Raw genomic sequence first — 16468 nt, forward strand, 5'->3', positions numbered from 1 at the left:
ATAGACCACGCTTTCTCTCCGCATTGTCGCCCTGTCATCACAACAAAGTACATCTTCGGGACACCATTTTCAGAGGCCTTTGATCTGCAGACCGAAAGGAACAAAGTTATGTAGAGAAGGGGATGATATAGGGGGACCCCCACCCATCCACCCATAGTCCCAGTTTGAAAAAAAAACAGAAAGATAGTCATTGATTATTACCCAAAAGGATAAATGCAACATTTGCAAGGACTCCCCTATTGCATATATATCAGGCAAAATAATCTCTTTTTTTTTAAGTAGTAAAATTCATTTAATTATTTTAGCATCATGCAGCTACTGTAAGAGCAAATAAATAGTCCTGAAGGAGATATACACATTTAAAGTATTAAACTATTGGGCCAACAGCAGATTTCTTTGCAGAGGTAAGTACTACGTCTGCTGTTTCCAAGTCTCCATCTTCTTAAGGAGGCATAATTGACTATATCCTGTAATTGTATTGTGCAAAGAGGGAAAATATTACTGAGAAAGTGCCCTTCCCTTTGTGCCCTTAAGGCTGTCAGAGACTTCATTTCAAAACTGCCCTACAGATTAATTATGATATTCTGCAAGTCTCACGGGAGCTTTTACATTTGACACAGCCTGTGTGATCCTTGTTTTCTCCCTCTGATCTTCACATCAGAGCCAAACTATGAGAACATAGAGATGAGTACTGTAAAGGGTGCAATAGCTGCTCTTTGGGGTAACACTCATACACCTGAAATGTGTTGGAAGGCTCAACTAGTGTGTTAGTAACAGTTTATTGGTGACAAGATATTCCAAATTCATCTTTTGAAGGCACTGTATCAATGCGATGTGAAGTGGAAAATCACACTAAATGTCTTTTTAAGTCTTCCGGGGTTATGATTTAATACAGAGCAAAGGTGCTGAGTGCCAATACATGCCTTTAAAAGTTGGAAAATTAGAATGAACATGTTTCCATGTGTGTGCTTATAGGCATTTTTTGCATGGGTTATTTTATAGATTTATTCTGAGGATCAGGAACTATGTATGTGCATTATTCAATATAATACCGGTAACCTTAAGAAGCAGACTATTCACTCATGTGGGAATTTGTAATTCCACATTAATTATTAAAGCATGGCTTTAAATGCAGCTGGGTCTTATCTATGTCAACCTTCATCAGTCCATTTAGAAGTTGGATGAGCCTCTCTTCTCTGATGCAGTTCACTTCAAGTCTCACAGACACAAATCAACATCACATGTACTTCAATAGTACATGATTTATATTATGTAAATATATTGCATGAGTAAAATGACACACAACAAAGCAGTCAAATTATCATCACACCGGAGCCCTTTGATGAAGCTTCACGATGGAGAAAGAGAGGCTCTGCTGTCTCTGTTTCCCATGCCATCTCACACGCTGCCACTCATGATACATGAACACATCGCTGCTCCCCGATAGGCCGAGAGCAACGCCATCATGTCCCTCCTGTCATAAACAGCAGTCGTTCACTGCCTCCGTTAGTATTTCTATCGCTCCCAAGCAACTTTCCTGTAGTTTACTGAGTGATGGTTGAGAGGAACTGCAACATAACGACGAGCCTGTTGGAAGGAGGGTCCGGCCCTCTGGCTGTTGTTGTGATGCTTCACACATCTCTGTGTACGCTTGACTCTTCTTGGTTGATTTATTAGATTTTGTTGACATGACTCATATTTCTTGCACCGTTGTTAAATTCGCAGCATATGTGTATTGATTTGGTATTTGGATGATTTACATGCATTGCACTCTTAATAAAAGAAGAGTTATTCATGTTTTTTCATTTTGAGATACGTTATGAGATAGGCTTTTGGCACTTCTTATGATGAAAACTGAAAACAAATCAACTTTATTTACATAATTAGATGTAGGGAAGTGTGGAAAAATGATTGACTATGCCTTTAAAGTATATTTTTCCAAAGTTGTGTACTTTGGAAAAATAAATCTTATTTCACAAGGATGGGGGGGAAACTAGATGGAAATGCATATATATATATATATATATATATATATATATATATATATATATATATATATATATATATATATATATATATATATATATATATATATATATATATATATATATATCCATTGACTGTTATTTAAAAGAACAACAAAAATATTTTTGAGAATGTATTCATTTGACATTGTTGGTAATCTGCCTTGTAAAGGCTGTGAGGTGTACCTGTATAAATCACCCACACATCATTGAGTGTAGTGTTTGTTTACAGTCGACTCACGAGAGAACAATGACAGACAACCTGGAGGAATCCCGCCTCCGAGAGCCGCACTGACCCGTATGTCCACCCAGCAGAGACGTACGCTGACATGAACGGTAACAAGTTTATCCTCCGCAACACGAAGCATGTGCGTGTAGCCGCGTCACGGGGGCCCTTCAGTGCGCTTTAAACACGTTTACAGCCCATAGAAGGGAGGAATGAATCACCTGGTAACTAGTTCCTATTCACACACTCACATATGTTGGCAGTTGCTTTTCTTTCTTTACATTCCCTAGAAGGTATCCCTACGCATGGCCTTGCCATTTCCCCCCCATTTCCCCCATTTTCATTCTATTTCAATTGGGTTTTTTCTTTTTTTTCTGAGCAGATCCCCAACAAGTTTCCAAACACCTATGTCACCACCGACGTCCTCTCCAGGCCGCCTGTCTGCGAACGATCCATCCGCTCAATAGGACGTGTCACGGCAGCGCATGTCCCGTCACAATAGACGATTGTGATTTAGACAAACATTGGGGGGAAAACATAAAGGCAAAGGTCAAGTCCTCTTTCAGTTCAAGTGTGCTCCGATTCACCTACAACACAACGGGCACAAAGAGTTGCAGCTACCTCCGTTTCTAAAGGGGATGTGATTACCCGCTTTATGGCGGAGGAGGAAGATGCTGATTCCCAACCCTGATTCGGATGAAATTAAGAGGAAGAGTATTCTCTCCACAAATCAGCAGCAGGATTCTCCTCCTCCCAATGCCCTCCCCTTCCTCACACCAACACACACACACACACACACACACACACACACACACACACACACACACACACACACACACACACACACACACACACACACACAGAAAGAGAGAAAACCCCCGAATGCCTGATATAATACACATATTATTATTATCATTATTCTAATTATCATGCCCCCTAAAATATGCATTTTCTACAATTCAAGCATTGGGCCGTCCGTGTTTTGTTTCTACTATTATTGCAAGTTCAATTATTTCTAGAACAGAGGGATTAGAAGAATAAGTAGTGTTAATTGCGCGGCAGGTATAACGAGCAGGTCTAATCCTTCTTCCCCCCTCTTTGTATTGAGTTTTTGTGGCTTAATGAGTGGCAGGTAGGGCTGCTTCCTGCTTTCTCACATGCTCAAATAGGCCTCTCGCTGCTTGCCGTCCTGGACCCTGGCTGTGTACAGGAAACAATTGATTTTGAGCATAAAGTTAATTATGCCTAGAAATTAGACAGCCTTAACGTTGGGTAAGGACTCAGAGGTTGATTTCCTGACAGCTCTTAACACACTCTCACATATCATTCACGCCTTTGCGTTTTTTTTTTTACTATATGTGCAATATAATGTGAGGGAGAACGACTCTTACCTTGTCTGCTCCTGCACTGGCTGTGCTTATTTTTAGCATGCATATTCCACAGTATAAAAAAGCAAAATGTTGCTCTACCGGTGATTTTATCCAGTCTTTATGGTGAATTTGGAGAAATAAATGGACACACACAAAAAATCCCTTGGGCTTGGTTCTGCGCTGTTCTGACTGGTTTCCTAGGCTACACACATCAGTGTTATGAAGATAGCCTAAGCTCAAAGAATGTCGCAGTGGTCGACTTATTATTGAAACCAGGAAAAAAAAAATCTTATTGAAACTTTTCCTTTTGATGAATTAACTAATGGACAAGGGGGATAAGCCGAGCATCGCGCCTTCTGCGCTGAAGTAGGAATAATTTAAAAGAAAGTCCTGCTTTGTGTTTCCTTGAACAGAATCAAGTGCCTTTAATAATAAACATAAAAAATGTTTTTAAACTCTCTGAAGTAAAACCATTTTTTATAAAGAATTACTGCGTGAAAAGTAGTATTATTACCATTATGAATGCTGAGACGCAGTGACAATGAAGTTTTGACGCAGAGATAAAGACCCGCTGACCTCTCCGAGAGGGACTTTAGCCTACATATGGTTTACACGTCAAATTTAAATTGCCTTCTGCTGAAAGGGTTTTCTTTAATTCTATTACCGGACGTGGGCTCGCTTTGTTTCAATATTGTCGTATCAAAATGATTGACAAAGTAATAAACGCGTCATGCTGCTGCATCTGATTATGTCGCCGGCATTTGCATTGGACATTGAGGGGAATATGACAACCTTGACACACTGGGGATTTGCTCTGTCAAATAAACACGTCTCTAAGGATCTATATTGTTGCGATGACAATACCTCCCATTCATTGAATTTCAAAGTATTTCAACTTCGTGTATCGTTTTTTTTATTTATTTTTATCGTGTGTGTCGGGATGTGCGGCGTTTGCAAATGTTGGGTCATAGGAAAAGAAAAATAATGAGAACGAATGAATAAATAAATGATTGTCCTAAGAGGGAATTAAGTGCACCGGCGACACCGTTCCATAATTAATATCTCCCCCTCCTCTTCCTCTTCCTCCGTTTCACAGGTTCAGTCCTTGAAGTGTTCTCTTAACGTTGCAGTGGTCACACTGTACTGCAAAAAAAATATATCCATTTTAACAATTTGTTCATTACAGTGTTTATTTCCCTTTTCTTCCTGCGGGAAGTAGAACATATCCCAGTGGGTGATTTTAAACTCTTTAAATTTGCGACACAAAAAAAAAAACAGAAAAATCAAACAAATCATTTTTATTTCGATCTTTCTTTTTTTCTTAAATAAACAAGCTGCTATTTGGAGTTGTTTGCGATGCGTGTGCAGTGTTATCCTCTCAGACAATCTCCACTCCTCTAATTTATTCTTTTAATAATACCACTAACATGTAATACTTTTCTGCAGGCTACCGGCGTTATGGATGGAGGCCATTCGTATCCCATGGCGTGCCCACCTCCAGCAGGTGATCCTCATGTCGTAACGTGTCAGCGGTGGCCTGACATAAGTATAATAATAGTTAATAGAGCGTGATAGAGAGAATGGTATTAAACCTAACAAAGATGTGTCAAAAGCACAAGTCTATGTCTTCATTAGCCCGATCTCCAAGGACCGTCGAACATTTCATTAGTTTGTAATTTATGAATGTTTGACAAATATTAAAGAGTATGTAAATATGAGAGGCGTAATGTCTTTCCTGCGGGAGGTGGCGAAATGACCCAAAGTCGTCGATACTGCTACACTGATCACGTGCATTATGTTTCCTCCTCAAACTGTGCATGTGCTTGTCTGTTCGGAACATATTTCCCATCTGACGTGTGAAGTAGTGCAGATAAACCAATGATTCATAATGTTGGCAGCATTTGCATCCCCTAATATGCGTTCTTTTTGATGTATGATGATGTACTGTCTCTTTTTATCGAGTGTGTGAATGCACTGCTGCCATTATGGCTTTGGCTAAATCAGTAGGAGGTTTTTTTTGTTGGTCCTAAAACGGTCCATTTCCTTGTTTGTGAACCACTTCCAAGAAAAATCGTTATTTTATTTTTATTTCAGCACCACTGACTGGCTCAACTTCTCAAGTCACATTCACGGGCTGTTTTTTTCTTTCTTCTTCCTCTTCTTCCCACTGCTGAAACTTGAAACAAGAGGCCTCTGGAACACTGCTGTCCTTGGTATAATTTAATATTTGTGTTGAATCCCCACGCGCCCTAACACACCTGTTCGCTCCTTTTGTCAGATATCACCAAAACACTCTCTCTCTCTCTCTCTCTCTCTCTCTCTCTCTCTCTCTCTCTCTCTCTCTCTCTCTCTCTCTCTCTCTCTCTCTCTCTCTCTCTCTCTCTCTCTCTCTCTCGGATCACGCAGGGGTCAGAGGAAGATGATGAATCCAAGTTATGATAAATGACTTCACGTCAGATCGACTTAATCGCCAAAGGCCAAGTCCTCAAATTCAGAGTCATTTATTCTGCGTGATGCATGGCCCACTTTTAAGAAGCTGAAGTTGAGCCTGCGCATGAGCGTTCACACTCACATGAGGTCTGGAAATCTTAAATAATTGTACAAAAAAAAGTATGTGAAATAATTTGAAATATGGTTTGAAAATGACTCACGTTGCAACTCTATAGCGCGCCTTCAGGTTACTGTTTATACTGTGCGTTTCTTTTTGGTGTCTTTTTTCTTAATTCCCTTTAATTATATATATATATATATATATATATATATATATATATATATATATATATATATATATATATATATATATATATATATATGTTTGCTCAAGTTGCAGCAACAAGTTCCTCCTGCACGTGCGCGAATGCTTTTTTTTTTGCACTAACGAAGGAAGTCATCAACGGCTCGTGCTAACTAGACTGCGAGATCAAATGAGAGAAGGAGATCCCAGATCAAAAGAGACCCAATAAGCGGGTCGCTGATTCATTCATGCAGCTGCATTGAGGACCAAGGCCAACAGGCGTATCGCGCACTGAAAGGGAGCTGCTATTCAGAGTGCAGGTGTGAAGTATGTGGCACATTCTGCCATATAATGTGGCGGTTGTTAGAAACCCGTGTTCGGGCCTATGGGGGCTGATCCGCATTGGAGGGGAGCCCGCTCATCTATGGAAGTGGAATTACTTCGTTTCCTGAAATCTGTGGATGACGGTAATCCTAAAAAAAAAAAAAAAAAAAAGCAGGAGAGTGTGATGGAGGTGGTGGTGGTGCCCCCTCCTCTGTGTAGTGACTTATGTGAGGGTTTGCCTGATATATGCAAAAGCATGTATAGCCTTAAACCTGCCTCGACTCTGCTTGCGCACCTTTTATAAGCGGAATATAGTTAATTTAGCTTTAAAGGTTATCATAAATCTTTATGACGGAAGCTCGCGGTGGCCAATACATCACTGCCACGTGATCTTGTAAATCCCCACTGTATAACTACACAACCTGGACGTTATCGGAAAGTAATAGTCAATATTCATGACGAGCTTTATGGCTGCACTTAACTTGTGGGTTTGCCTTTTGACCGCACTTCTTCACACTCGATCAGATAAATTAAATGCAGGGCAAAAATAAACGTTTAGATGGTGAAAACAATCCAGAACTGGATCACAGAAGTGTTTTGATAGCATATTTATTACATCTAAACTCTATTTACTTATGTATTGACTATAACAAATAGAAAAATCAATGCATATTTGGCTTCGATCAGTGTTTGCAGGATGCCAGCTCTATTATAACAACTCAGTCCTGCTCTTCCGGTCTGTTTCTGCTGGGTCTGTTGCACCTGTCCCTCTGCCTTTCTCTGTATTTTTCGTGGCAATTTCGGCCACTTCATTCCTGATAATTATGACCTGGTTGGTGTTGGAGGTGCTGATGGCGGTGTTGTTGGAGCGTGGGGTGGGCGTGGGGAAAGGAGGGGTGAGCAGGGGGGTGACTGAGGCTTTTACTCCTAGACTGCTAATCCCCCTATTAAAAGGGTTTTGTTCAATAATGCCGGACAGTTTCCGGAAGTAGGATTACCGCCTCCATTATTTTACAAAGAAATGATATTTCACACTCAAATGAGCCTTAGGTTGCAGCAGTGGTACTGAGAGGGCCTGGTGGAGACTGAAATGGATTCATATTCTTTATGTTGCTCCTTGGCAGTTCAACAACTCCCCCTTCTTTTCTTTATTTTTAACATAATCTATTCTATAATTAATGTGCAAATGCATATACTCCCTGTGAAACTGCAAAGCGGTTTCCTGTTTTGGTTTGGCATTAGTGTTGCTGCTCAAGTGGAGGCTCTTCTCTTTCTCTCTCACACACACACACACACACACACACACACACACACACACACACACACACACACACACACACACACACACACACACACACACACACACACACACACACACACACCTGTTCTTGATTCTTGACCCTATGGCTGATATCAGATCAGCTGAAGGTATAAAGCTCCTATAAGTACAGTATAACTGCGGTATGCGCTGCGCACGCGCGCCAGTTCACTAACTCTTTACTTGTAACAGCTTCATTTCTCATTGAAGACAGGGTATTTATATTTGGTAAAAGTCATAAATTACCAGGCGTGGAGGTCACTAAACTATTGCAGCAGACGCGCGCAGTCCTGCAGCCCTGCTGCATGAGTTGTGTTTCTCTCTCTGTGGCTTCCAAATGAATTCAAGGCCATCTCTCTTTGATCTGTGCCTGCAGTAAAGATCAAATTCACGAATACTTTGGCTGAAACAAATGACACACGGACCTCGTGTTTTAACTCTCTCGCTTCTTCTTCTTCTTCCTTTTCTCTTCTTAATGAAACAACTCCTTAAATGCTGCCTATCCTTCACTCTCAGGGCTGAATGGAAAATGTTTTTACGCGACTCAGTTAGTTCTTGTCCATTTTGACGAGTGGAACGAAAAGCTTTAGACGGCCCAATAGAGAGGAGCCCAATAGAGAGGAGCCCAACAAATCGGTGACAAAGGGCTTTCCGTGTCATCAACGTCGTTCAGACGACCTAGAAGAATCCCTCTGATATCAACTCACACTTCAAAGACTCGCACTTTCAATTGAGATCCAACTATCTTGTTGCTTTTTTTTTATCTTCCTTCTTTTTTTGTGTTCTTCTTTAAAGAGCTGGTGCCAAAGGAGGCATCATCATCCGCGTCTATTTGGTTGGTTTAGTGTTTATTCTTTTCTTTGAGCGGGGCCTCTTCCACAGAGCAAACTGTCATGCACTTAACCAAACTCTATAAACGCACCAGAGAGTTGTAGCTGTGTTGTTTCCACCCACTCCTGCGTTAGTCAAGGCCGAGAATATAAAAGTATCCCTCCGCCAAAAAGTTTTCCCAGCACAGCAGAGCTCTTTAGCTGCATGTTTTCACTTATTTCACAAGCTTATTTTATTTAAAAAAAGAAAAGAAAAAAGTGTCTCCAAGTGGTGCACAAAGCTGAAATAATGAATTATAACGTCTATTGTTAACTGTATATTTATCATTATGGGCAGACATTCTTTTTATGGTTTTACAGATTTCATGCATATAGAGCCTAAATATGATTCTGGTTAAATTGCTCCATTGAGCAGCTCGGCCCTCTTGCAATGCAAGTCTATTATGATGTTGGACAACTGCCTTTTAGCGGCATCTCCTTTGATTGTCGTAAAATAGGCCTGGAGCAAAAGAATATATTTTTCTTCTTTATACTGCCCTCGTCTGCAATATAAAGGACATAGATTACCGTTTCCTACCCCATGGGAAGCAAATATTACATTCTTTAGAGCGGGCTTTTGAGACCACGGACTTGGCCCCATATCATTTGAGTTTGACTTGGCTATTGCTTTAGAAATCTTAATTCACCATGAGGATTCACCGTCGTGAAAAAAATGGCTCTTTGTACAAAATGCTCTTTGAAGTCTGGATCAGAATATTGTAGCCCTTCATCACACTCTGCCCGCGTCTGCATCAAACCAGTGCTCAGCTGAGAAAGTAAGACTTCGCACAAGTTTTTAAGTCGCCCCTTTCACAGAAAAACACTTATAAAAATAACGTATTTAAATAAAACGTGAAAGACCTTTTATTGCAATTTTTGCTTTGAGTTTAAGCTGTTTTTATCTGAGTTGTGGATTCTATTATTACTCGAGTTTACAAGCTGTGAGAAAAGGAGGTAATCGTTGGTTTAAATAGTATTTTTAAATACATGACATAAATTGTGAACATGTTCCCCAAAAAACTTATGTTTTTAAACTGATAACCGGCTTTAAATTCCATATAAACCCGAATGGCTCAGCAGAGTTTTCATTTTAGTCATACAAGGTTTATTCAAAATACCCACAAATTACAAGGCAATTCGGTACGCACTGTGAGTGCCGCTCGATTTCAGATATTAAAAATGAGAAGAAGAAAAATTGTTGACGACAATGATACAAAAATCACGAAATGCCCACTTTGATAAAACATTTATAATTTCACGATCGTATATCAAATACTGCAGGCGTATGAAACAGTTCAATTGTTGACAAATGAAAAAGAAAAATGCTGTAAACATAAACCGTTTGTACAAATAACTGCAGTAATTAGTAAGAAACTGCTCGGGGACAGATCCTTACAAAACTATCAACATCAACACATCGAAACTTACAAAATTTACAAATGTACATTGTTGCCCTAATTGAAAACATGCACTTTGGTTTGATAATACAAAAATCCCTCAATTTCAGATTGAAAAATAAATAAAAACATATTGAAGTCAAAACTCGAATTTACAAAATAGTTTTACACCAACATGCCTAAGCCTACAATAACGCACCACGTAGTCTAACGGATTTACACGACTCTCTCCACAAGTGGACCAAGTGGGCCGTCAGGGCGTGGAGGCACCGAGCCAACCATTTTGAATATGAGGTTTGAAAATATATATATATATGTTTTTGTTTTATTTAGCCTGAATATTAGCACGTCACGTTTTCCTTCCGATGTGGTTTAAAATGGGTCTCTTGGCTCTGGGTGTCTGTTTGGGTGGCTCAGCCAAAACGGGACCGGTGGGGCCTTCACGTGTAAGGGCACACAAGCACCGGAGCCAACCCAGGTTTAATAGTTCGGCTTTTTGAAAGCATATTCTGTCACTTCTGACTTCTCTTTTGAGTCCAAGTGGATTATTAAAACGCGTCCCTGGGTTCTGGGTTTCTGTAAGGTGGCTCGTCCGCGTGGTCGGGTGTGGAGGCCCCGCTGGGTGGCGTTTGGGCGCCACTGGCACCTGAACTGTGGCACACGTACCATTCACTTAGATTGGCGGGCTGGGAGGCTCCCACCGGCTCCGACAGCACCGAGGAGCCTCCTGGCTCCCGGCCCAAGTCCGAGGAGGGGGAGACCAGGGACGGGGTGGATGATTCGTAGCCTGAACTGGGCGGGGGGGACTTGCAGTGCACCTTCATGTGTTTCCTCAGGGAGCTGGGATGCGTGTACGACTTATCGCAGCCTCTCACTTTGCAGTTGTAGGGTTTATCGCTGGTGTGGACGTGGGAGTGCTTCTTCCGGTCACTGCTGTTGGCGAAGCGTCGGTCGCAGCCGTCGAACTCACATTTGAAGGGCTTCTCACCTGTGAACAGTGATGGTGACATCATTAAATATACATCAACAAATTACAGGTGCAAAAATTGGATCGTGAATGTTGACCATCAGGCCTCGGGTTATTTATTTAGCTATAAGAGATCATATTCCATCCTCTATAACAGCTACAGTGAAACACATATCACATGTTTGAATAATGTAACCACATTTTATAGGCTTGAAATAAACTAGCAACACGTATCTTCGGCTTTTAGCACTTCTTAATGCACTTCAACACTGAACAAAAATGTGAGCTTTATTTACACAAGTGTATAAGGAAGTGGTGAAAAATGACTGACTTTAAAGTACATTTTTCCAAAGTTGTGAAAAAATCTTAATTCAGAAGGATGCTGGGGGGAAACTAAATGTGAGTTATGTCGTTTAAATACAAATTTATGAAATATTATTTTGTTTGTACAGTAACCCCCCCCCCCCCCCCCCCCCCCCACGTGCTTGAAAAAAAGGCTTGCCTATGGACAGCCCTGCCATGAGTCTGGTGTAAACAGGAGGCTGAACCCCCACTGTCCTGGTCCATACCTGGCGTCTACATGCATCAAGGCATACGTCAAAACAGACAAGCTATGAGCACAGACATAGCAGGCCTAAAACCAACTGAAAAAGCATGATAAATGAAAGTAGTGCCACCAGACTGCACCTACTGTGTGCTAACACTGCCTGTCTGCCATTTGAATCCTGCAAATGGATATGGACTGGCTCTAATTTTGCTTTTTAATAACAAGTATTTCTACCTGATTATGACAAGGCAAAAAGAAAAAAAAAAACAGTCTGAATAAATTACACGGAAATCATCCGCTGCTGATTTTTCTCCTCCGATTAAAGCTTTTGAGAATATGTAATTGCCTCTGTCTAATTACACTTGCGGGTTGAATATCAATTTGACCTTCAGCTGCTGGGTTGAGAGAGCCAATCAAGGATATTAGTGTAGTACAAGAAACCGTCGAGGAACAGACCCCAGGGGCAGCCCCAGCCATAACCACACTTTCAGATAGGTTTTAAACATGATACCAAAGACCAGGCCCCTTGGGAGTCAACACACAGAAATAATTTAACAGATTTGTACTTAGGTAATGTGAGCAAATTATATGAATAATACATAGGGTGCAGAAATGGAGCAGAGGGGGAGTGCCATGCAGACACCGAAAGAGAGGAATGTACTCATTGTATTCATTTACAAGTCTGACTCGACATTTTGAGGCCTTTTTATCCCCTCACTGGCTCCACAGCACGTCATGCTTTCACAGAGACGAGCAGCCATATTGCATCCTTTTGTGTTTTTATCAGAGCTATACGTTAAATCAGAACTGCTGCTTCGAGCTGCAATACAGACGTCACTCATTAAAGATGCAGCTCCGCCAACCTGTTGGTGAATTATTTCACTTTGTCAACTTGTTGCTTTGGCTAAAGGCTGCAAGAGATGATCATTCCAAGAGCAGGCTATAGTTCACCATGCATACATGTCATACATCACTCTGGAAAATAAAATTATAAGGCTGCAAGTCCTCTTTTACATATATGTGAAATAAAAATACTCCCCTGTAGCTTTAAGTGAAACGCAATCCAACCACCTATTCATATCATTATTAGTGGTGGAAATAAAGGCATAACACTGCTAATAAACACAGCTACAAGTGGCTGAAAAAAAAACATCATCATCATATCAGTCACACTCAATGTGAAGATGTGTAGTGTGCATGGGCACGAGCTGACTTGGGCCTCAGTCTTTGTGCTGTGTTGTAAACAAGAGGTTGAACCGTCAACCGCCTGAGTGAGCTGTGAGCTTATACCACAATCCTCAAACTCAAGCTTTGCAAAAAAAACTTGCGAGCACTGATGCACCTCACAACAAACAGGTGGGCAGTAGCTGTCGCGTGCTGATATATATCAGCAGCACCGATTGATTCATTACCACGGTGCACCAGAGGGCATTTTTTAATGCGTAAAATCTAATTAAATTAAATTAAAAGTCGCGAATAAAAGCTTACAATTATGCAAATAATCCTTTCACGTGTGTTTGGATAATATGTTTGAATTTCAACATGCGACGTGATCAGTTATTTTGCATATCATAGTACATTTCCACAACATTTCCTTTAATGAATTTATAGCTACTGACCTGTGTGCGTCCTTTTGTGGATCTTAAGGTTCTCGGATCTCGCAAACACTTTCCCACAGCCAGGGAACGGGCATGGAAACGGTTTCTCTCCGGTGTGCACTCGAATGTGATTTACAAGTTTGTACTTGGCTTTAAATGGTTTGCCTTCCCTCGGACACTCTTCCCAAAAACATATATGGTTCCCCTGCTCGGGTCCACCGACGTGCTCCACCGTCACATGCGTTACGAGTTCGTGCATGGTGCTGTAAGTTTTGGAGCAAAGTTTCCTCGGCGATATCTCCGGCTCCAGCCACTTGCAAATCAGCTCTTGCTTTATCGGCTGCCTCATGTAGCGGAAAAAGGCACCGGCTCCGTGGTGGTGGTGGTGGTGAGCGCTGAGATTCATGTTCAGATTCAGACCACCGTAGCCATGCAGCGGCGAGGCGGAGAACGGATCAGCCCTGGAGCTGGCCACTTGGCTCAAGTGATCGGACCGAACGTACATTTCTCCGGGTAGTCCTAACCGTATTTGTCCATTCAACGCTTGGCCACCCGGGGATCCGCTCGAAGACTGGTCGTGATGGAGTCCGGAGAAGAGGGTATGGTTCCCAGCGTCGGGGTGGTGATGACCATAGTGTCCGGGATAGCTACCTGTTGTTGAGACAAACATTCCGTGGTGAGAGGCTGAACCCGCAGTCTGGTCAGTCAGTACTGGCATGGCTTGAGCTGTCAGATCTCTCCGGATGAGGAAGTCCCTACCTGCGGATAGAGCCTGGGCCGTGTGAGACATAGAATAGGGGACCGATGTCGCCTGAACCGGGCCAAAAGCTCCCGTTTGACTGGAGACCACTTCACTGTGGCCTGCCATATGATGATTGTGGTGGTGGTGATGGTGGTGGGGATAATGATGGGCTGGGCTGATTTTGAGGGCCGCGGAGTGCCCCATGTGTTCTGGCCCGAATGGACTCGGCCCCAGGCGGGGTTCCGCAGTAATCTCCCCAGGGTGCGAGTGAGCCATTGAGTGTGGATGGCTGCTGAACCCCGGGAAGCCTGTCACGCTCTGAGGGGTATGGTGGTGATGATGGTGATGGTGGTGAGCCCCTGCCAAGTCAACTAATCTCAGCGCCGTGTTCCGTTTGGAAAACGTAGGGTCCATCACGGGGCTTCCCAATGCATCCACGCTCATTACTTCCTAATTTTAGAATAACTTGACAGCAGGCAAAATAATAATGATGATGACAAATATATTTTAATCGCAATGAAAAATAAAGAAAAAATACTTTTTAAAGTTAAGTCTATCTGCAGACTACATGGAATCCCATTCGGTTGAGAGGCAGCAGCAGGACGCTTTGATACTGAATAGAGATTCATGGTAGGCGCTGCAGCCCGTGGAGCCAAACAATCACCCTGCGCTCTAATTGGTCAGCGCTCGGTGATTGACGTCACCAGTGACAGTTTCCAACGTGAAGAAAAATGTCTTAGTGACAGCAAGCCGCCAGCACGCATGCGCAGTGCCGGAGGCAACGTTTGAGAAAAATAGTTGTTATGCAAAGGTTATTGTACAATAAAAGTCCTAAAAAGTTGATCAGATATACAGTCGTCTTTCTTTTGTCGCGGCGAACAAAAGGCTGCGCGGCTATGAAATAGCAATTTCCTCACTTTGATTCTGCAATTACAAAACAGACTGTCTCGCAAGAGGATGCATATTGCGAGTATAAAAGTTGTTAGGATCATAAATAATGCAGTGATATCTTCATTTTAGCCCTGCAACGAATATATAGGACACCTATACGCGCAGATTACGCACTAATTTACGCACGTAAAAGGTCGGCGTCAGCGGTTAACTTAGACGAAGGAAAGCTCCACGTGGGAGTTTAAAATAGTCCGGAGTATATACCATTAATATGCGCTTTGATAAATACCCATATTTAAATATCCAGTCGTTCGCCCTTCAGCGCGTATACAGTCTCGACTCCGTGCTCTGCTTGGTGGGATCCGTGTAAATAAGTGTGAATAGGGCGAACTGCGGCCATTGTCCCGAGGGGGAAAAATGTAATGGACGGGACCTGTTGTTATGATCCGGGGTAATTTTGCTTTAGACCCAGGACGGCAGCAGATGAGGGTCACAGGAGGTGGTGCCGTTGCAGTAAGACCAAAATAAAACGTGTGTGTAATGTAAGTATCGGTTACTACAATAATATCTTCCTAAGTATAGTATTTAGTTATGTCTGTTTGAATGCTTAAAATAAATATGTTATGGATCATAAAAAATCTGTTAATTTGTTTTGCCATGCACTTTGTCTTTTTAAACTATCAACCGACAAACAGGACTGTTTAAAAAAAGCAACGTGTATCACGAAACTGTTTGGATGTCACTGCACACGGATTAAAGCCTGACAAAAAAAAAACATATATATATATATATATATATATATATATATATATATATATATATATATATATATATATATATATACATACATATTTAAAAAGATATTTATCAAAATATAGAGAATTTTAAATATTTGTATTGTATTACCATAGCAATGCTTTTGTAATGAACTTATAATTAACAATCATCAATGTATTATTTAAAGTGAGTTATATCTTGTGTAGTGCAACCAAATAGGGGGATGGGTGGTGGAGAGGGTTGGGGGGTGGAGGGGACTGAACGTTAATCTTTGTAGTTGCAGACAAAAATAAATTACTGCGTGAAGCGACCTCAAAGAAGGTCACATACAGTATTAATCACTTTGATGTGAATATGAAATGTGTTAATGTGTTATTTAACTTCTGATTTGACCATAAGTCATTTGTAAAAATGTATTGTCACACTATCTTAACCTCACACTTTTGACTTTCGTTGATGAGAAAGTGAACTGGAAATAGTATATTTTCTTTTTGGATGTGTCGTTTCAAGATAAAAAACAACAACAACAACGAGTCATAATAATACACTTAGCTTTTATTATTGTATATAATAATGATATATTTATGTATATATATATATATATATATATATATATATATATATATATATATATATATATATATATATATATATCATAAAAAATGGCATTCCTCTTGGTTACCT

General features: G+C 41.1%; 1 protein-coding gene across 1 annotated transcript; it reads right to left on the reverse strand.

Moving 5' to 3' along the window:
• Positions 1 to 10810: 10810 nt before the first annotated feature.
• On the reverse strand, positions 10811 to 14560 carry zic4 (zic family member 4; the record flags this gene model as incomplete). Its single annotated transcript, XM_079233941.1, has 3 exons — positions 10811 to 11250; positions 13396 to 14025; positions 14134 to 14560. 3 exons carry the CDS (start codon positions 14558 to 14560, stop codon positions 10811 to 10813), a joined length of 1497 nt encoding a protein of 498 aa, XP_079090067.1.
• Between the last annotated feature and the right edge of the window lie 1908 nt (positions 14561 to 16468).

Source organism: Taurulus bubalis, assembly GCF_910589615.1.
Source record: "Taurulus bubalis genome assembly, chromosome: 18".
NCBI lineage: Eukaryota > Metazoa > Chordata > Actinopteri > Perciformes > Cottidae > Taurulus > Taurulus bubalis.